This window comes from Triplophysa dalaica, chromosome 21 (genome assembly GCF_015846415.1).
Source record: "Triplophysa dalaica isolate WHDGS20190420 chromosome 21, ASM1584641v1, whole genome shotgun sequence".
Taxonomy (NCBI): domain Eukaryota; kingdom Metazoa; phylum Chordata; class Actinopteri; order Cypriniformes; family Nemacheilidae; genus Triplophysa; species Triplophysa dalaica.
In genome coordinates, this window is record NC_079562.1 from 13,851,981 (window position 1) to 13,875,492 (window position 23,512).

Sequence of the window (23,512 nt, forward strand, 5' to 3'; positions counted from 1 at the left end):
ACTGACTGAAGCTGTATTAACTAGAAAGTCTTAAAGGAACAGTACCAGAAAAAAAACAGAAACACCTGCTTAGGGTCAGACTTAGAACAGGAAAGATAGAGGACAAAACCTCTCATGAGGACAAAACTATTACAAACATACACCAAAAAGCCAGTACCTAGAGACTGTTGTTCGTACACATCATGTATTTTTTAACATAATGGCCAATGTTCATTGCAAAAAGACTTATGACTGAATTATATCTGCATTTAGGTCACAGGGGTACAATATTAATAAGGGTGGACATTGGAGACTTTTACTACAGCATGCTTGGTCAGACAACTGTCTAGGGAACTTTCATTAGTTTAGTTAATAATGGCTGCTTGACGTGTTTCCTGATAAGTCCATCTGTCGACCATGAATTTCAGCTTTGGAGGAGACAAGAGCACAGCGGAAGGTGGAGAGGCAAGAGTCCAAACCACATAGAGATTGACTGAGAGAGAGAGAGAGCTGAGCAAGCAACAGAAAGAATGAGTCGAATGCATGATTGATAACATGGGGTACACACATTGACGTTTCTATATAAACCAGATGAATCCAGAGACGGCAAAAGAGTTACATTCTACATTCATACAGGATTTAACATGGACTCAGTAAGAGTAAATGTCATTTTTCGCATAGGTGTGAGTGGATGACCTCAGACAACACAGCAGAATGTCTGACTGCATCCGTTTGTCAAGAGCAGCTGTTTGTCAACTTGTGTTGTATAAATATTTGTTCAAACGAGGTCAAAAGAATAAATAAAGCAGAGAAAAAAAGCCATGTAAGGGAAGCTATAGACCACAAAAACACCAGCGTTAGCAGTAGCGATGGGCGCCATGACGGAAGACCCCCTGAACACCAGTTTATAATACCAGTCATATATTGTACTCTCGTTGTTTGTGCATATATTCATAGTTTATCATTATACACGTTGTCTATCTTGCTACTGTATACATAAGATAAAGCATGAAGATAAATAAATCGGATTATCAAAATTTGATATCTTTAGTACATTTTCATAACTTGCCTAAATTATGGTGAGCATTCAAATAACTGTAATAAACAAATGAAATCAATCTAAGAAAAAATATGTATAAGATATAGAATTATAATAGGAGATTGTTACTGTGAAATAAAAGATCATTCCGTGAATAGATTTTTGGACATTCCGCCCATCCCTAGTTAGCAGTTAGCATCGACTAGCGTACAGAAATGTTTGGATCAACAATGTAAATAATACACTGGTAAGAGTCTCTGAGGAAACACGTAGTCCACAGTCAATATTGATACCATTAAATCTAAAGGTACTGCTTTTTGCAGATGGAGCTATAGATTACTGTGAAAAAACATTATGGATCACACTTTTCTTCCCAAACTTTCTGCTACGGTGTTACACTTTTCTCATAACATCGAAAAGCAAACACTGCAGTCTCAGAAACGACAACACTGATTTAATTCCTCAGTCTTAGTTCTTCAGCCTAAGCAAATTCAAAATGTGGTAATATGAAGGAAGTACCGAACCACTGCACTGAGAGGTCCGACTGTCTGTAATACTAACCTACCCAAAACCCCATGACCATAACGCGTCAAATCCACAGATAAATCTTTGTAAGTGATGATGGAGATAGCATTCAGCTTTACTGGAATTTAATACAGCACTATTTCACTTACAATATCAACATTTCACAAGAAAAATATATATCTAGTTGATTTGAAAGCTTTAGGTTTGGAAAGTCATTGTGGATGATCTTCGCTTTCATTTCAATGATTGTGCATTTGAGGTAGCTGAAGACAATGTTTAAACAGCAGAACGAGATTTCACATTCAAGAGTTTTGGAATTTCATCACAAGCAAAACCTGTTGCTTGGGTTTGAAGCTATGCATGTGACTATAAGGTTGTTTCAATAAGACATCATTCTTGCAACAGCAAAGTTTCATGTCTAGGTCAAAGGCTTGTTAAAAGCCATAACCCAAACGTCCAAGCTTGCATTTTGTAGTAAACAAAATTTAACTTTTAGGCAGTATAACTCGCATACAATAGTGAGATATTTTGGAGACAACCACACTAAGCAAGTATGAAACAGAGGCCCCGACATGAACATAGAGCCAAAGATGTGTACACAAATATGTTTTCCCATTGTGCTCAAAAGAGACATTCTGTCAGGAGTCAAAATGAAAAGAAACAGAAGTGATGATCAGCTGCAAAGGATGAGAAAACCCCAGACAACACATGTCCTCTCATTATCACTGGAATCATCTTACAGACGATCAAATTCCTCCTCAAATAAACTGCTCAGAGTCGACATACTCCATGATTCTTTCAGGACAGATAACACATCAGAACTTGGGTCCACAATTCCAAAAAGCAAGATTGGTGACCTGTGCATCTACATCACTATGGTGTAGTTTCTTAAAAAATAAAACGTTCATATCTTTTTAAGCCTTAAAATCTGTCTATGACTCTTTCATCTGTAGAACACAAAAGAAGACATTTTGAGAAACGTCTCCGTGGTTTTGTGTCCATTCAATGGAAGTCAACATGGTCTTCAAAATATCTTCTTTTGCGTTCTGCAGATGAAAGAAAGAGCAGACTTTCCCTTCTACATTCAAATTCCCTGAAAGGTTCAAAGCTGCAAGCATCACATTCTCACAAATGTTCCAGGAATATAACAATTGTTGTAAATATTTAAAAAAAACTCTGGCAAAAGCATTTTATAGCTAGATATATATAGTTAGAACCTGGTGACCCATTCCCAAAGCATCATCAATTTGAGACCTTTGCACTTAGTTATGACCTCATCCTAGGACACAACCTCCCCCAAGTTGGCAAAATGAATTGGATTTCACTGCTATAATAAAATCCATGGCCAGTCAGCGTGGACCACTAAAATCCCAGGCAAGTACATATAGTCAATGCCATTAACATTGAATTCAGTGAAGTTATTCATGATGTTCATATTATTAATCATTCTAAACGCCCATCTAAACAGTTTGTTGTCCAATAATTACCCGAGTTCTTTCAGAAAACTGAGTCACTTTTCATAAGATTTATGCTTAAGGGATTTGTACTTTTCCTGCCTTTAGTGTCGCACAGGATAAGGAGTCTCCATTCATAGACTTCAACAATATGTCTCATGTGTCTTTCTACAGATTCAAAAGATATAGGGGATTACTTCACACGGGTAGAGCTCATCTTGATAAAAGACCACATAATAGTGTTTTTCATGACCTTACCATTCTGGTTTTTGTTATTTCTTGAAAACACAGCACGATGCTTGTTCTTTCGCCCTGATCTTTGTGTGACACAGGAAACAACAGTGCATCTATACAATTGCTCTGTTCCAAAACCTGGAAAGCGGCCAATAGAGTCAGCATTCAAACGCACCATACAGTTCAGTAGATTCAATCCTGATGCAAATGCTGGGCAAATCTAACAGAGTAGACAAATTAACAAAGGCTATCCCAGAATGCACAGTCACAGGCAAACTCTAGTATATAAGGCCCAGGCAGTTATCAATTCTCAAATGCATCATCAATTTAAAAACTTTGCACTGTTATGACCTTATCCTAGGACACCTTCATACTTCCTCCCTAAAGATTGGACATTGGTAAACACTAGTATTAACTGACTCACTGAGCAAACTCAAACTTAACAACATTAACAGAGACTAACAGACAGAGATAACCCAATCCAATATTTGATGCAATAGGCAGACAAAAGAATTTGCACTTATCTGTGTAATCTTCAAAATGTGTTCTGCGAGACACAGTATATTAGAAGCCATGAGTAATCCATTCGAATGAAGAACATAATTGCCCAACATTTATTTACTCTCAATAATGTTGGTGTTGACTCTGCCAGTGGCCACTGGCTCATGTGAAGGTATTCCTACGAACTGCATTTAAAATAATTACTAGGGGTAACAAATGATGACGCATGAAGTCTGTATGCCCGTGAACAAGTATTTTATTGTAAAACATATACATTTTCACCTTTTATACTAAGAGTTATGCGTGACCATACTAGACAAAATTAGCCGTTCCATTGATATTCATACAAATACGAATAATGCAGACTGGAAACGTTGGAAAGCTCATCAGGAGTTTCACATTTTGGCACATTCCAAAGAGAAACTTTGGTCAACTCTGACCTGTGAGTTGTATCATGTAAAGAAATGTGATCAGTAAGTAATTACATGCGAAAATCCAAGATGGTGGAAACACTGATAATAACAATATCATACAAACCCATAGCTGGGGTCTACATAGAAAGTATGTATACTGGAACTAGGTGTACAAATAGGCAATAACAATTAGGGATGCACCGAAATGGAAATTCTTGGCAAAAGCCGAATAAAAATGAAACACTTGGCCGAAGGCCGAATAAAGAACATGGCTTTTCAATATAATACAATATAACTTAAAATAAAATTGAGCAAAACGAGTAGGCTAAATTAAACGAAAAGAAAATTGACTCCTCTCCCTTCTTGAATAGCCTATATTAGGCCTATAAGCATTGACCGGACAAGCATTTACCTTACTTCCGATTTCTACACGTCACGCTGTGAAATAGGTCTATGCACAGAATATACTTTGACAAGTTGTTTAGTACAGGGAACTGTGCAGGCGACCACTGTACAAAGTCAAAGAATGACGCGAGAGGCGGAGCTACTGTCAGACCGCCCCCTTCAGTCTGAGGTACACAAGTTACCGACCGTCAAAGACGTTGTATCTTTCTCTGACACTGTAAAATGCTCCACACACTGCGACACATTTGCTGCATTAATAAAGTATGCGCGTCTCCCTGCTTGATCATATCATAAAATTTTGATTGCCGAACATTCGGTGTATCCCTAATAAACAATATTGATTGTTGCCACAGCAACACCAAAAATTGAAGTTTTGGGCTAGAGTAGAAACGCAAAGTTCCAAAGGTCAAGTTTAGTATAATTCAGATAAATAATGCATGATTATGGACCCTTATTTACTGTTATTTCTTTACAAACCTGAAAAATGATATAAACACTACCAGCCTTGACTGCATGATAAAAATAAATATTTATTTTGCTAACTCCTGCTAAATATTTCACTCAACAGAGTAACATCTCAATTTCTTGTGCTCCTTTGAAGTTCTTGAATGGCAGTGGCACGGCCTTGACATGAAAGTAGACATCCTGGTATTCCCAGCATGCTCCTGAAGCCATGGTGGAACAATCTCTCTTAAGAAAAACAGCTGTAATTCCTTATTATGAGCTTTTCTTCCTTTTAGATTTGATTTGTGATGAACGTTTGGCTCTTAACAAACTGTTAAAACCTACATTTTGGCTTGTCAAATAAATCTAAGTGAATTCACTTTGTGAACGAAAAAGAAACATGTTGGAACTTGAAATCATGTCATTTCAATGTATACACACAAGTGCGTGCATAAATCAGGATGCATCTAACATTATTCCCCAGTGTTTGTTTGTTTTCTGTTACAATCAATTCTACATCACTTATTTCCAGCTTATGCTCTGTAAAGCTCCTTTTGTATGCCGATTCAGGCTTTAATCCGAGTCTAATAATTGACCTAATGCGAACATACCTGCTCTGAAAACCTGTTTCATGGGATAAACCCTTCCAGATTACTGGACATTTCCTTCATTTGAAGCCTATGATCAAATATTAGAAGCCAGAATGGAATCATAATTCAATTCTCTAAGTACTTTTTTCAAAAGCAGAATCAGATTTATGAATCAGTTTAATATCGACCTATTCTGTCTTGACCTAATGATTTAATACATTAAATCAGCATTAGCAAATTGCTGGAAACCCTTAAATGAATTATATTGACATCACTAAATAGACAGTCATAGAAAGTAACTCATGTGAAAAACACGCAGGGAGAGGTAGCAATCCAACTCCTCTCCAAAAAGCCTGTTGCCATGGCGTCCAGTCCTGATGAATCCACTGCAAATGATAGCAGCTCACATTGCTTTATGCGTATTACGAAGATATTCATTATTCACAAGAGAAAGGATTACATCCTGTTGACATTTAGGCCTGAATGAGGTTGTGTCTTTACTAAAGCAGGAATTGATTTACGGTTGAGAATGAATTAAAGGGGTTGCCTGCTGAAATAGAACAGATTTGGAAAGAGGATGAAACGTTTCGGAGTAAACGCAAGGACTTGGAAACTAAAGATTTTAGGCTTTGATTATTATTGAAAAAAATAACATTGATTTACACTACATTAAAAATGCTGGCCTTAAAACCAATGTACTTCATGACCTTTCACGGGTTACTGATTTGCTATTTTAATTTACACCAAACCATAAAAGTGTAGACACAATGGTTTAAAAACACAATTGAACAGTTATTCAATTTCAAACCCTCATAAAGCTAATTTTTTTCAATTTAAGAGCTTGAAGAGTGTATTAGAGTATGGTTTTAGCATTATAGCCACGCTCGTATCATGTTCTCAGGTTCCATTGGCTGTCATCTTAAACCATACATTCTTCATGCATTCCAGACAGCCGTTTAAGGAAGCCCATCCATTAGAAACACATGCTGTGATCCAGGGTCATAACCTCTATATCTGTCTGTTTCCTTCACTGTGGGAAGCCTGTAGAAAAGTGGTCGTTTCCTGTAACTATGAGAGGAGGACCAAACATAATATTTTCTGCCGTATAATAAAAGCATCTTAAAATAATCAGCAGCATATTTATAAAAGTGCCATCACTTGCTTGGCATTCTTGGCAATTGTTCTGCAAGGCAGTGAGCTCATTGCCGTTGGGTGTGACAGTGAAGTAAATCAAGTTTTTATGAATGAAACTGTATACGTAATAACTTTTACCTCCTTCAGACAAACTTGATTTTTTTGTTTGACTTTTAGTTTTTTTATGGTGTGATGTGATGGTTTAATAAATGCCAACCACATATCTGTAACCTTGACCTCTTTGTGTATAAACATACATGTTTCTGTGAAAGGTAGGTGTGAGGGGAGTTCACGGTTTTGTACACAATGCGTCATGCCAGTTCTACTGCATTGTCAATGAAGACGCAGCCAGCAATCACGGGTAAAGACTGAATAAAGCACATTGTGACAGGTGTGTTATTGTGCCTTTGTAAAAAGGTTGTGGTGCAAAACTCGTGCAATTTTGCATAGATTCACTTACAAAGCTTTTGTAAAACGCACATACGCAAATAATGGAAGGCCAACAATGAAATCTGTCTTTCTCTGACTCACCAAGCAAGAAACATACAAAACTGTGACAGCAACAAACCTCAGCATTCAATGAGTTTCCCTCAAATGCCTATAAACCAGATGTATTATTATTTAGCTATTTATAAACATGCTTATAATACTCTCTTTAAAAAGACTCTCTTTAAACTTGTGCCGAATTGCGACAAACGTTGACCCGAAGGAAACTGTTTGTATTAATGCTCACAATGACGTCCCTTGAGAAACACTAAAATATGTACTTTCAACTCCTTTAAAGGGACACGTTCCCAAAATTACAATTCTTTCATCATTTATTTACCCTCCCGTCTTTTCAAACAAGTGAAACACAAAAGAAGATCTTTTGAGAAATATGGTTTTGTGCCCATACAGTTGATGTCAAAGGCGGCAAATATTGATTGGTTGAAATAATATTTTGTGTTCTGCAGAAGAAAGACATTCATAAAGATTTGAAACGACAAGCGGATGAGTAAATAATGACAGAATTTTCCTTTTGGAGTAAACTTCTCTTACATCACCTTTTACAATTTTCAGTGAACTAAGATAAGACACTTAGGTACTTCAGGTATTAGGCAAGTATACGAACAATATCACAGCCACGCCTGACATCCTCCCAATCCTTCACTTTTATGTTCTAATTCTGGCATGTTTTGCAAGTCCAAGCATGAGGAAGCCTAAAACACCTCCACCTTTCCTGAAGATGACAGTCTGTCTGAATGAATGAGATTATTTTCTTTCCTCCTACTCTACATGTCCCAGTTTCGTGTGTTACACAACAGCAGCCGACCGTCCATCAACATATCCACACACGCACTGCCACTGCGTGCCCGCCAGTTTTGTTGTTCATTCTTCGCTAAAGTGACTCAGTAGAGGTTTATGTTTTTAGGGAAACTGAATATTCCTCAAGGAATCCCAACTGTTTCTGTAGATGCTTCGGTTACTTGGGCTCTGGAAATGTCGTGCTTCCAAAAGAGAAAAGAAATGAAATTCTTTCCCGCTTAGTTTGGTATATGGGAAGTATTTAATACTAAATCTAAACAAGAGACTAAATGGACAAAGCTCATGTCTTAAGACGTGCACCAAGGAATTGGGTGAGCTTTGTACTAGCTCATTGCTTGCTGCATACAACCCAAACATGGGTTGTATTCAATTTAGTACGCTATATTGTTTTTACATCATACATGGTTGATTCGTTTTACTGGAAATGGAAAGTCAAGTCAAGCACATTGCTGTGGGATACAGTGTTCTAGTCATTTCATCCATACGAAAAACAGCATTACAGTTGAATGGTAGTATTAAAGTTTTTTATGCATCAGCATGATGTTAAAAGGCGACAGAACATACAAGACACTTCTATACAACATAAACCATCATTTTCCTCTAAATATTTCCATTTGGTTTGGACTCCGAATTAGGTTAGCCGTTATGTCCCACTCAAACTAGTTATACAGATGTTCTGGCCTTCCGGAGACACCACATCTTCAAGTCCTTTCCATCTCAAAGGCATAAACATACAACGAAACACAAATCCTTTCCAGTACAGTGTCATTCTGTATCAATAGATAAATGTCCTTTTGTTTTGTTAGAAGATATCATTGATGTTTACATAGACATTCTCGTGTCAATGTCTGAGACAGACAGATAGACGGATAAACAGATAAAGCCACAATCTGTAACCAGTCCACTCTTCTTTCTGAATGATCATCTATGAGGAAACATGTGACTCATCTCATTTGAATGTATTTGAAGCAGTGAATCTGCCCATGCTGAAAGCTGCACGCGCTTATCTGAACTACAGACATGAACAAACTGTACTATAAATCCAGTTAGTTCATACAGTCTACGCCATAACTTCAAATGTTAGAAGCCATGACACATGCTGTCCTCTGTTTAACCACGACTACAAAAAGATGCTATGTAAATGAATGTTAAAAAAAAACACTTTATTCCAAAGTGTACATCCATGTTAACAGTAACGTGTGTTCCCAGGGTGTCGAACCCACAACCTCTGCGTTGCTCAATACTCGATGTTTAACAAACCAAGCACACAGAAAAACGATAAATCATTTATTTAACAGTATCACACGAACAGGGTTCTTATCAAACCGGCCTTAACAAAACTCGTTCATTTAAACGGCCAGATGATGTGCATGGTGTGCGATCATATGATAGCTGGCATTTAAAGCGCAGCAACGCCCCCTCCATGAATTCATCTCATCATCATCACGGGCTTTCATACGATGTATGAAATAATACTACACATTTCTGTGAATGTTACATCCACTAACGTTATATAAATCATTACACAACAAACCAACGGAACTGTGCCGTGTGCTTAACGAGACCTCATTCATTCAACTGGTCCCTTAAGACCACACCGCATGAGTCCAAAACCTAGTGATCCGTTCAGATAAAACACTAGCACTGATACCGACTATAAGACGACAGATGAAGAAAAATGCTGTCTCGTTAAAATGTCTCGTTAGGCATCTCACTAGGTTCGACGTGTCGGTATCGATTGTTTAGGGGATGTAGCGTTACTGATTAATAGTTAAAACGGAAGTCGGGCTGTTTTTAATAATTACTCGCCGTGTTTTAACCATCAAAGGGCAGCTAAACATAAACAGCAACAACAATCACGTCATATTTTTTCAAATAACCCTGAACTGACCATGAAACGACAGAGACATGTGAAAACACAGCAGGGGAGAATCGTCAACAGTGTTTTGACATAACGTTGCTATAAAAAATCAATGGTGTTGTTTAGAGAGATGTCTAAAGATGACATTCAAACAGGCGTCTGCTGTGAAACATGCGTTTGTGGTCTTACCTGAATCGGGGTGAATCTTTAATACACTCCTCAAAATCCACCGTCATTGTCGCAGTTAGTCCGTGTTTCAGTTGAAAATGTAGAATATCATTGCCGGTGGCTGTAGAGGGGCTAAACTAAATGTGAGCGTCTCTGTCGTTCCTCTGTAAAACAGTGACACTGTGACACACGGCTACAGATCAATGTGTGGATCAGTTTCAGCGCGCGAGCTAAGGGAGCGTCGTCAAATATATATTCGAGACTAAGGGAGCGTCTGTCTAAACGCAACACACATTTTACTATAGTTGTCCGCCAGATGTTGTGTATTGGTGTTTTTAATGTCATGCTTGTTCTGATCGATGCTATTCGTTTAGCAACGCAATTTCCCGATGTTTTGCTTTGATAAATGCCTGGAGCAATAAAAACTAATAAATGCAATTTAAACGTAGATTTGAATGTAGAGCTGACAAGACATATGATTAACCTTATTTGAACTTCACAAACTAAATTCTGATTTAGTGGAAAAAATGTTAGGAAGGCGATTTTATCTTAATCATAATTTGTCATATCATGGTGTGTCATTATTAAATATGTTACAATAACCTCTCTTTAAAATATTATTACTACAGTAATAATTCATAAAGTCACATTTTAAGCAATACAGTTTTGTCGTAAGATGTTCATATGATTTTCAACAGCCATGCTCCTCCCTATCTGTCACTCATCACTACGTCAGCCTTTCTCCCGCGGTTGTTGAGGCGGATCATTTAAACATTATTGGTCGTCCCTTCAAACTGCCTTTCCGCTCTCCCACAGTTATCTATTAAATGCTGCCAATTCGAGCCAATTTGTTGTCGGTATAATTTTTTTGGATCAAGTAAATTCCATCCAAAACTAGATTATTTTGTGATGTTTCTGTAACTTGACAGTTTAACAGTCCTTTTTCATCAGGCATCGCTTGGGCTTCTAAACTGCAGTCCCAGCTTCTTTGTTTTCCTTTGCGGCCCCCCACATGCGTGTAGTGTTGTAATTCGGGGAGTTTATGTTAGACGTGACAGATACTGCTGTGTTATTTATGGAGTTATGCGGGATACATTAACCGAACATGCTGGGAAAGATGCCGCAATCTGTTGCACGCTATTTAATATTTTTTCAATACGCAGGAACCAAATACAGGTCTGTGTCCATGACAACCACTTCATTCATACTTCATTCGCTAAAATAGTTAACGCATCAGATGTTACACATCAGCAACATGTGTGTCGTTTTCTTTACAGTGGTGTAATGAAGGCACCATCCCATCAAGCAGTAGAGGGCGTACAGAATCACTTGGAGGTCAGTCTGTGTAACACCCAAAACATGTGTTGCCTGCATGTTAACGTTACATGGTTGGGGTTTTATAGACAGTTCTTTTCCCTGTGACTCAGCTGAAGTTAATGTTTGATGTGAATATTACTTGAATAACGTTTTTCTTTCAGAAAATGTGTTTGAAATGCCCATTGGGAGTCTGTTTTGGCAGAGTGGTTGGCACAATATATCTGTCATTAGACAGACACTGAAATCTAACCCTGACTTGTGGCTATTTCTCCCGTTTTCAATTTCACCAGCCTGAATTTAAATCCTCTGACTCTGGTTCTTGTCTGAAGACATCTGTCATCTTCCACTTAACAATATGTTTTCTGATCCATACTTATTTCTTTTTTGGAATGGCAGTATAAATATTCTGTGGTAAAATCTCTGTATTTTAAGCTTTTCTGTTGGCAAGACAGATACTTGCTTTTGTGTGGCATTGGCCAAATACTTCAGGCAGGAATGATTCCTTAAAGTAACACTGTGGTCTGCGCACATCCTCCAGACATTTGTGCTGTTGGGACGTTGGTTCGAGTCATGTCCTGATCCCCCTTTAACTGTCCGGTTTCCTTTCAGCACTGCACTATCCCATAAATAATAAAGAAGTCCCGCAAAATGCTATGTGAAAGACGCTGCAAACAGAACAGTTGGAAACCTGACTTTTATTTGCACTTACATTTATGCATTTGGCAGACGCTTTATCCAAAGCATCTTACTTTCATGCCAGTAGCATTTATTGTGTAAAACAGCACAGAGAGAATGGTAAAAATGACACAGACCAAACCTGCTTGTCTATAAGCATGGACACTAGCAGTTACACCACAATTCTGACAACTTGCTTAACCTGTTCGTAAACCCCTTTTACCATTTTCTAATGTTTTCTCTTTTTTTATGCAGAATGCTGTGCGAAAACTTAAGCCGATTAATGAAGTGTTAGTGGCCATCTCCAGTAGAACAGACTCTGGTGTGCACGCCCTTAGTAACTCTGCACATGTAGATATCCTGCGGAGAGGAGATAAACCACCTCTCCTGGAGCAAAACTTGATCGAGGCCCTAAATTTTCACTTAAAACCAGAACCTATAAGGTGAGAGTCATTTACATAATCGCACATAATGCTGGTCGCAAATCATAGCTACAGACATTTGCTGATATATGATTGTGGAAAACAGAAGCAGGACCCTGAAAATCAGAGGTGATTTTTTTAAATATATGCCACTAGTGGACCAAATAAAATGTCTAACACCTTCCCATCTACCATTGGTAGATACACAGCAAACATCAAACCGAGACAAAAATCCCACCCCAAAAATCCCACCAGTGGTCGAGTAATTGTTGCTGTGTTTTGATGCCATACGCTTTTTAGATGTATGAAATTATGAATGTCTTTATTATATATTCTACAGATGAGTCTGATAACAGATTAATAATGTTACAATGTTTTATTTAAAGCAGAAGTGTTGTCTTACAAAGCCGTTAAAACAAAAGAAATGGATAGCTTCTTGCAGCTGGAAGTTGTACTGTATGACCTTGAATAGTTGGCTGGTGGGATTTCCTCAGTTTAATAAATATTTTAGCGGTTGTGCTCACGAGAGAGAGGGATTATTGGGGAACCCAAGGTGTCAGATCTGATTGTGCTCACTGAGACTCAACATTTACAAATGCTGCGTCTGCAAATATGTTCATCATTCTCAAAAGCTTTGTGACTAAAACATTCACAGTTTATTTTGATGAGGGCTGTCCTTTTGTTTTACATTCGACTTGTCACATTATTTGAAAATTATAGAAACATTGTCTTGTAGCGGTCTGGATAAGAACAGAGTCTATATTTAAAAAAAATTGCAGTATTTTACCAATCATTTATCAATTTTCTTGTCCCAAAAATGAATATTTTTACCACCTTTCAGAGCATGTTTATGTAAAGCTAAATATACTAAATATGCATTAGACTTTATTCTAATAGAGAAGAATCAAGTAAAATATTGCATTTTCCAGGTATTGACAGGTTCTGCTGATTTACAGAGTTACAGTCATTTGTGAAACAAAAAAGAACACATTGAAACACCCTGGTTTGCTCACCCTGGTTTGATCGATGCTAAAAGTTCACAGTGCCCGTGTCAGATCTGTTTTTGTTGTATTCCATGTTCCCGTTAGCAGCGATTACGAGCCGCTGGTAAATCATTAATTTAATACCCACTGAGGGACTCCTTCGGAAGCCCAAGCACTTTATCATCTTTATTTAGTTCTGGGAATGTTGACTACAGCAGCATTTTATCCTCCAAACGCCCTTAAAGTCCAAGTGAAATAAAAAATTACAATGGCAATTTTTTCATGAATTTTTGCAGTGTTTATTGTAAATAGTTTATCAATGTGGGTCATGCTCTTTTTAAAATTTGTGTGCCCTAAAAAGCAATCGTTAACCTTTCAACTTTCAGTCTACTGCCAGTTCCATTTCTAAATGCAACGGCTGTTTTCATACATCCAATCAAATCGCAGAGTAAGACAGAAGCCACGTCCACTATTTTTCTCACTACAAATTCGATTTCATTCGGAAATTCGGTAAAAACGTTTGCAACTTCAGGTTCACAGGGACTTTAAAGTGACTGTGTAGCAACGAATAGATGTTGATAGAGCGTATTGGTGTTTAAAGCTATGTTTTTAGTTTAATGAGATAGTTCACCCAAAAATAAAAAATCTGTCATAATTTACTCACCCTTCCATTTGTACAAAATCTGTATAAATGTCTTTGGTTTGATGAACACAGAGAAAGATATTTGGAAGAATGCTTGTAACAGTTCATGGCCACCATTGACTACCATAGCAGGAATGTACCATGTCAAAAGTGCCCCAGAACTGTTTGCTTTACTACATTCTTATGGTATTTTGTGTTCAACAGAACAAAGACATTTATAAAGTGATTTTTCCTATGGTTTTGGAGATACAGTTAAATATATTTCCAAGTCACAATGTGTGCAGTCCGCGACCACTCAAGAGCAAAAAATTGAGTTTGTTATGAGACAAGACTGACTGTGTTTAATCTCTGAGTGACTATTGTTTATCTTACGTGAAAACCAGTGCCATGATATTTCCTTCAACGTCTCAGTTACTCTGAAATAAACTGAAAGCTTTGTTTTTAGAAAATGAGAGTATTCACAAGACAAACATTGTTGACCCTTTCCATAACCACATTCTAATCAAAATCTTTTTATTCTGTTTTTACAGAATCACCCGGGCTTATCGAGTACAGAGCGACTTCCATGCACGCTACCGCGCCGTATCAAGAACATACGTGTACCGATTCGCTTTCGGTCTTAGGCACTACACGGAGATGCCCGTAACGGAGAGTGATTTATGTTGGGCACTACACGACACGTGAGCCATTTTCCCTTCTGCACGTGTTTCTAAGTAAAACCGCATCACTGCCGGCTTATGACAGAAGCTAAATCCTTTCTGAGAGAAACAAACACACACTGTGATTCACAATGGAAAAAGCAGCACATGAATTATAAACCCTCACTATGCAAATGATTTCGGGTTATATAGGGCAAGAGAATGAGGGAAGGATGGCTGTAAATGCCTCAGATATCTCTTCGAAGATTTCGATGTATGGATCGCTGCAGCGCAAGACTTTTCTTCAAGGGTGATGCTTGAACAGTAGTGCTATTTTTTTATTTTTAGGATAAAGTAGGCCAAGATGAGCTGCAGGCTTATAGTGACGCAGAACAACACCCACACTCGTCTTAGTCTCGTCAACACAAACTCATGATGGTTTTCCAGCTCATTCAAAAGAACTCCTATTCCACAGACATCAATTGAATTAATTCCTTTAAAATTCCTTTAAAGGGGTCACATGACACGGCTGAAACAAATTTTATCGTTTTTTTATCGTTACACGCAATGTATATACACGATTTAAGGTTTGTATCTCCTCTTTGCCCCGCCTCTCTGAAACGCGCAGATTTTTTACAAACCTCATCGCTCTGAAAAGCAAGGTGTGCTATGATTGGCCAGTTAACAAGTGTGTAGTGATTGGTCGAATACTGCAAGTGAGTGACGGAAATGTAACGCCTCTTACCATATTTGGAACATCAGGTTCCAGAGCAATTGTACTGGTACGCCCACCTTACTTGTGTATACATTTGGGGCGGTCTTAGTCAAATCAGACCATAAACTTACGTAAATCTGTGGGGGTGTGGTTACACGAGACGTTTCAGATTGGTCTGGGTGAGCATTTGCTTTTAGATAGAATGCATCTGTTGTTCCGACACTTAAATTGTTGCATGGGCAACTTATCACAAACCAAGACACAGACAAGTATTCACGCCATATGAAACAGACCGGTAGTTAAGGGCAGACGAGGAACGTGAGTTGGATGAGTCGTTCTATAGTAACAATATACAGATGTTAAATTCATTGCAGTCACCCCGCAACTGTCACCACTTTCTACTATACTCGTGTCCTCTATAACCTGCAGGAACCTGAATATCAGTGCAATGCAAGAAGCTGCTGGACTGCTTTTAGGAACCCACAACTTTAGCACCTTCCGTGCCCTGAACTCAGAGACCCCCTTCAAGAATCCAGTGAAGACCCTAGAGTCGGCCCAGCTGGAACCCGGATGCTCTTTCAGTCAAAGACACTTTCACAGGTATGATTCTGTCAGTAAATGAAGGTGAAATCTCATTCATCCTATGCATATTCAAACTTGCGATGTGTTACGATGTGAACATAACAAGTTGACTTCATTGTCTGCCACGACACATCTTTACTATCTTATTCCACTGAGCTGAAACGGTATGGAATATATATCCATAACATACATTTTATCACTCATTTTTATTCCAAATATTTGAAGACAAAAACCAACGTTTTGACACAACGAACTGACACAAGGAAAATCAGCATTTGTTTTTTCAGCCAGGCCAAGGCATTAATTAGCTAATACCCTTAATCTCAAAATTTGACATTGAATTCTTATTCAAGAGCGTGTGCAGAGGGATTATTTGTGCAAATGTAGCTGTAGTCATCTGGCATCGAATCATAAATATATAAGCCTCTGATTTCCTAGAAAGATACATCAAGGCTAGAGGTCAACAGTTAAAACACTGCTGTAAATACTTTATAAGAGTGATTATGACTGAATATATTGAGCTTCATGTTCATCCCCCTCTAGTAATCAACTACAAGCTAAAATATCTACACAATATTAAAAAGACAAAATGCCAATCACTCTAAACACACACATGTAATGAAAGACAGATATACGAATCCAAAGATGATGGCTAGGTTTTGAGGTTTGTATTTTGTCCGACGAGATCTAGGGTTTTAAAGGCAAGTGTGTGCGAGGAGACTGTTGCTAGGCAACAGATATTTTACTGAAGCATTATGCTGGCCGGCTCCTCAATCTTGCTGTATTTGGCTGAATTACACCGTGTATGGTATCACATGTAGTGAAGAATGGCTGTTTTTATTTGAAGAGTTTGGTTGCAAAATGAGATGACTCTGTTTTTATTAAAAAAAAAATATTGTGCACTCCAATTAATATAAATCATAATAATAATAACAAAAAAATACAACTATCTAACACAATAAAAACATGATAAAATAATAAAAACATGATTTAGAAAAAGCAAATAAACAGAGTTATTTCATTTTAAAACCAAACTCTTTATTTGTTTTTGAGCAATGAAGAGGAATCCTATTCCGTCAGCTCAGATCAATGCTCTTAAAGTTAGTAATCTTATTTTAGACTGATCCAAAAGGATTCAGTTTCTGATCGGAGAATATTTAAAGGAGACATAATATTTGAAAACCCCACGTTTTCTTTGTTTAAGTGCTATAATCGGGCCCCGGTGCATCTAGCAACCCAGAAAACGTGAAAAGTAAGATCCCCATAGGTTTGTTTTGGTTTGCCTTTCCCTGCAAGCATGTGAGAAATCGAGCCATTCAGATTACACTCTGGTTGTGATGTCCAAAGCGGATTTTATTATAATGTTACCGCCCCTTATTCTACACAGTTCCACCCACCGCACTCCACCACAAGCTTTCAGGGGTTTTCACAAGCGACAGCGGTGTACATGACGCCATGGCTAAAGTTCATGGACAACATGCAATGTAGTCGCTGCGCAGAGTCCAAACCTAGGAGGAGACAGCAGTGGATTTATTTTATTGTTAGTGGAAATCCATCAGAAACCATAAGTAAAAACCTGCTTGTTTGCCCGATTCACTTCAAACCGGAGTGCTTTTTCAACCTGGAACAGTACAAGCAGGATTAACTTCAAAGTTGTTCCTCAAGAGGGATCGATGATAGCGAAGGGAGCTAAGTCAATCACGGGCTAAATGGAACATTCAAAGCAGTGTTAAACTTACTGTATATAAGTGCAGATGGACACTTGGAGTTTAACTGTATGAATGTTAAGACATTATGTGTGTGTTAATATGTTTAGCTGGGGCAAGCTTTTTGTTTTGCTAATGAACAGGGGCGAACACTGCACGTTAATTTTGTTTTAAACGTCTCTAATCATTCGTGCTTAGACTGAAAAATCATTCCAAGCTTACTAGTTATGCTTTCACTGTGTGTGTGTAACGTTATAACTTGTCAACGACAAGCGCTTAAATTCACATTATTCTGCTGAGATCTCAGGTGCGTATTCTGTGGATTTTAGGCAAACATACACGCACAACGTGAGCACTGTTTGCTGTGACAGATTTTTTTGTCTCCGGACGAATGACATTTAAGACGAAACTAACCGCAGTGGAATTCAGGAAATATAATTTAGCTAAACGATTGCCATGGCAGAAGTACACATGGCAGTGTGTTGTGTTGACAAGCCGGACAGAAGGGGGGTGTTGTGCGCTGTTACTCATTATCTTTTAAAGAGACATGCACTAAAACGGGTTGCTGACAGCAGAGCTGTTTTTGACATGGCAAGAAGGGTTTTGTTTACAAAGCCATTGAGTCTTTTTAAACAAAATATGTTCCAGACATTTCATGAAGACCCTAATAAATCATGCCAACTTGTTGAAAGTGTTCGTATGATGTATCCTTTAATAAAACCATTCAATGGGGTGTTGTGAAATATTTATACCATATGAAAATTAAAATATATAGATTAAAATTAACACAAAACATTGCTTGAACCATAACATGTTTTTTGTCTGTACTTCTGCACATTAGACACACATGTTTAAAATGAACTCACACTGGGATGTGTTTGGCAGGTCATTTTAGGTGTCTCACGTGCATCTCTCAGCTGGGAGAGAGAACACAGCGAGGACACAGACCATCTGCTCTCTTTCACACTCACTGCAGGCCACCATCAGCTTTTATCATCTCCACAGACACACACTTATTTAGTAGAATTAAGAATCAAACGGCTGTGCACATAAAGCATAAAGTTTAAAAAGTCAAAGTTGATCTGCTTTAATAGGAATCCAGAAAAAATAATGCACCGTTGACTGTCCCTCATGATGTTCCAAACTTACTTTCTTTTGTAAAACACATAAGGAGGTATTTTGTTGTCACATACAAATATTTGACCCTGGATCACAAAACCAGTCTTAAGTAGCACGGGAACATTTTTAGTAAAAGCCAAAAATACATCAAATCAAATCAAAATGATAGAATTTTCTTTTATTTCAAAAATCAGTAAAATATTAAGAGCATGTCCCATGAAGATATTTTGTACATTTTCTACCTTAAATATATCAAAACTTTATTTTTGTAAGTGGATGGCCTGCTACAGTGCCTCTAGTGGGCAACTTTAAAGGCGATTTTCTTTTTTTGCACTCTCAGATTCCAAAGTTATAAAGGTCTGTATCTCCGCCATATATTGTCATTTCCTTAACAACTCATACATCAATAGAAACCTTAATTATTCAGCTTGCAGATGATGTAGCAAACCTTTTTGTAAATACAGGCTTGGAACGACATGGGGGTTTGTAAATGATGACAGAATTTTTCAATGAACTGTTCCTTTAAAGTCCCTCGTGAACCGGAAGTTGCGATCTTCCGTATTCTGACGCATTTCCAAGTGAAATGGAATTTTGAATGAGGAAAACAGTGGGCGTGATTTTCAACTTTCTCTGCGATTTAATTGGATGTGTAAAAATAGCCTTTGCATTTTGAGATGGAACTGTTAACAGACTGAAGCAAAAATTGTCTGTTCTCCCTCAGATAAAAAAAACTCTGCGATAGAGTCATGTCTACTCAAACACATTTCCGAATGAATTATCTATGTAAAATATTTGTGCTTCTGTATTAAACATCTCAAATCTGCAACAAAAGTGACTGTTTACTTGCCGCTATCAATGCAAATGCTTCTCAAACGAGCTTCTTCTTCTTCGGCCCTTGTCTCGGTTACACAAGTAACATGCGCGTGGACACTGACGCCTAGTGGTCATTGCCTGTCGACGTGGACAACGACGTAGAAGTATAAATGTAATCCGACACGTAGGCTTGGGCGTAGAGGCTACGCCGTAGGTCCTACGCAGAACAAAAAAACGGGCTTGACAGGTGAAGAGGAGGAGTTAACAGATGCTCCGCCAAAGCAGTCGAACAAACATCATTTAAGGTGGATAGTCATTACAGGACGGAAGTGTATTTTCAGATTTTAACTGAAGATTATGAGCGCACACGAATTTTAAAAGGAGAATGACTAGCATTGATAAACTGTTTACAATAATCCTGCGATATTTCATTCCTTATTTCACAGGGACTTTAAACATTTATTCTCAGCTGTGTATAAATATCTCCATTAATAGAATAGTAGGATCACAGCTAGAAGTATAAATATGAGTTCTCTTGACACCCACACCTTTGTCTTGCTTTATTAAACCTTTCTAAACTAAAACACTTCCTTTTGTATTTTAAGAAACTTTATTGGTGATGGTACCACCTGTAGTTTTTACAACAACATGTGCTTTTGACACACATCCAAACTAAAAGAGGAAAATATGTTTATATAAAGACAGACCTTTAATACAACAGAAGGTAGATGAATAAGACATATCATGAATAGGAAAGTGTAATGAATATGCCTACATGTGGTCGTCCGATACATCTGTTCTTCCGTGACATCCATGATTGTCATATGGAGATGAGGAATTAATAACTGAATGGAAAACAAGCAATGATGACAATGGCTTTGATCCAGGTGCACCTGTTTAGAACAAAGTCAATGAGTTGGGTATGAAATGTTTGCTCAGTAAATTAAATGAGATCAGAGATTATTTTACACTAAAGAACCGCCAGAGTTAATAAAATGGCATGGGCTACATAGCCACTGCTCATAAATTCCTAAATGCATATTTCATTTCCTATTTAATACATTTTATCATAATGTCCATTGATAATCATTCACAAATTTGACAAAACCATTTGCTAAAAATATTATGATTAATAATAATGGGAATAAATGTACAGTACACTGGTATTCAATAAAGCTATTGTCGGAAATGCAAGTTTATACATTAGACTCCAAATTCAAGCCGTGGTAAAGCATGAGCCACACAACATCAATCCTCTCTCTCTGTGAAGTAAATCCAAAGATATCTCATCATATATTCAGTGCCATGTTTTTTCATTTTAAAGAAGGGTCGTCTTCACGGTGCCTTATGAAACATTAAACCTCTCCGGCAGTAAATATTGTCAGCGCTGCTTGAGATTTTATCAAGCTTGACCGCTCCAGGGCTTGTGCTCCTATGTCATAACCAGCTGTTTGCTTTGTATAGACAGTTTGGAAAATAGCAGTCACATTTGGTTTTAATGGCAGAAATATAGGGTCTACTAAGCAGAAATAATATGTTGGGAGGAAAAGGTCAGGTCTTCCGGTTGGCCGTAGAGACGTGTTTGGTTGCGTCAGAATCATTACTGTCAAGCTAGTCTGTCAAATTTTGCATTATTGAAACTGATATATATGTTTTGTGTCTGTTTCTTGTGTTGCATTTCAGAGATATTCAGTTTTGGGAGCTCACTTTTAAAAGTAGATCATTTTTATATAAACAAGTGAGTACAAGCTTTTCACCTCTTTGAACATGCTGGTAATGTTGTTTTGTGGGATGTGTGCCTCCTAGTGTTATATATGTGACTCTGCAACATTTCTGTTGTTCACTGCACAAAGTCTGAGATGAATACAAATATATTTAATAAATAAAGATAATATAAAGTGACATTTTAAACTTACAGGTGCGGAGGATGACCGGGGCGCTGGTTGCCGTCGGTCAGGGTAGATTGGCAGTACGGCAGATTCAGGAACTACTAGAGACAGAAGATTCTCTAGCCTTCCCAAATAATCTGATCGCTCCGGCCCACGGTTTGTTTCTGACAAACATAGAGTACAGAGATGAAGGTAAGAACAGATGTGTTTGTAATTGCATACTATTTTATGTTTCTGCAGCATAAACAGCGGTGGAAAAAAATTAAGAGACCATTTCAAAAATATTTTCAGGTTCTTTTAAGACAGATTTTAATCATTTTACTAAAAATGTTTCTGCCAAATTTTAAATAAAAATATATATTTTTTGTATTTATTTGCAGAAAATAAAAAACAGGTGAAAATATGCTATTTATTATTTCAGACTTCAAATATTCCTAAATTCAGATTCATTATTAAAAGGGGCACATGACACAGCTAAAACGAATATTATCGCTTGATTTGGATGTAATACAATGTGTATACATGATTTAAGGTTCAAAACGCTGTATTGTCCACATACCGTGCATGAATGTATCTCCTCTTTGCACCGCCTATCTGAAACGTGCAGATTATTACAAAGCTCATTGCGCTGAAAAGCGAGGTGTGCTATGATTGGTCAGTTAACTAGTGCGTAGTGATTGGTCAAGTACTTTAAGAGTGTGAAGGAAACGAAACACCTCTTACCATATGTGGAACATCAAGTTCAAAAGCAATTGTACTTACAGGTACGCCCACCTTACTTGTGTATACATTTGGGCGGTCTTAGTGAAATTATACCACCAACTGACGTAGATTTGTGTGGGTGTGGTTACACAAGGCATTTCAGGCAGGTCAGGGTGACAATTTCCTTTTAGATAGAATGATAGAAACAATATTTTGTTTTCGACACTGTAATTTTTGCAATTTTTATGTCTAATACAAGCATGGGCAACCTATAACCTTGCCATAAGACCCCTTTAAGCAATACAACATTTTTCTTGAATTTAGGAAAAGTTCAAAAAGGATTTTTGTGATAACCTGGATTGGTCTCTTAATTTTTCTGCAGCTGTATACGTGCAATTTTTGTGTGCATTTAATAATTGGATAAAATATGCAGTTTACAACTGAACACATTGCATTGTGCACTGTATTCCACAATTTTTAATGCATCATTAAAATGCGGTTTTCCTTTTCTCACAGATCTTGTGCCTTACACTGAACATGTATGAAGTAAGAATACAACTGTTAAATTACCCATACATACATATGATGTAAATGTGTTTTAGAAAATGTATTAAAGTGCCATTTTTAATTACACTTGAATAACATTGTCGTTGTTATAAAAAAAACATTTGGTTAATTGGATAATAAATATTTAAATGTAAGAATTGAAACCGTATTATTAGGTCTGACGTAATATTAGTGCTTCAAAAAACTGAACTCATTGTGAGAATTTTTTTAAAGATAGTCAGATTGTTAATTTTATTCTACCACACAATATCATTCAGACATGAACTTCACCAGATGTCCAGCAGACCTGAGTGGTGCTGAATTTGTTAAACAGACTTATCACGATCCAATGCAAGCATCTCATTTCCTGTACCAATCCAAACACACACTCATAGCATTTAAAGAGATACAAACTTTTTTAGTCATTGACATTCAATTGAGGTTAACTTGGGGAAAAATGTTCATAATTCAAAAGGCTGATTCATATTACAGATGCAAGTGCATTTTTCCATAATAAACTAAATGAGGATAAATGAATATAGTAACAAACCATCTCCATCAAAGTAAACACGACATCATAATGTCTAGTCCCATGATTCAATGATGTCAGTAAATTGGCCTCGCGCATTATGGGTGTTTCAATAGAACACAGATAAACATATTCGTCTAGAACTAACTGCAGGAATGTATTTTATATCCAAAATAAAAAG

General features: G+C 37.4%; 2 protein-coding genes across 3 annotated transcripts in view; one reads left to right on the forward strand and one right to left on the reverse strand.

Annotated features, from left to right (window-relative positions):
- The window catches only part of acap3b (ArfGAP with coiled-coil, ankyrin repeat and PH domains 3b), a 54,761-nt gene extending 44,478 nt beyond the window's left edge, over positions 1–10,283 (reverse strand). The window contains exon 1 of the mRNA XM_056734625.1: positions 10,074–10,283. Coding sequence (XP_056590603.1) covers positions 10,074–10,120 — 47 coding nt within the window. The 5' untranslated portion in view covers positions 10,121–10,283. The remainder of the gene's footprint in view (positions 1–10,073) is intronic.
- A 558-nt stretch (positions 10,284–10,841) lies between these two features.
- Positions 10,842–23,475, forward strand: pusl1 (pseudouridine synthase like 1). 2 transcript variants are annotated; one of them, XM_056734871.1, is made up of 8 exons: positions 10,842–11,228; positions 11,330–11,387; positions 12,300–12,487; positions 14,623–14,772; positions 15,875–16,045; positions 21,349–21,403; positions 21,584–21,746; positions 22,773–23,475. In XM_056734871.1, exons 1-8 carry the CDS (start codon positions 11,158–11,160, stop codon positions 22,799–22,801), a joined length of 885 nt encoding a protein of 294 aa, XP_056590849.1. In that variant the 5' UTR covers positions 10,842–11,157; the 3' UTR covers positions 22,802–23,475. The 2 variants fall into 2 exon arrangements, with proteins under 2 accessions (XP_056590849.1, XP_056590850.1); XM_056734872.1 differs by lacking the exon at positions 14,623–14,772.
- The last annotated feature ends 37 nt before the right edge of the window (positions 23,476–23,512 follow it).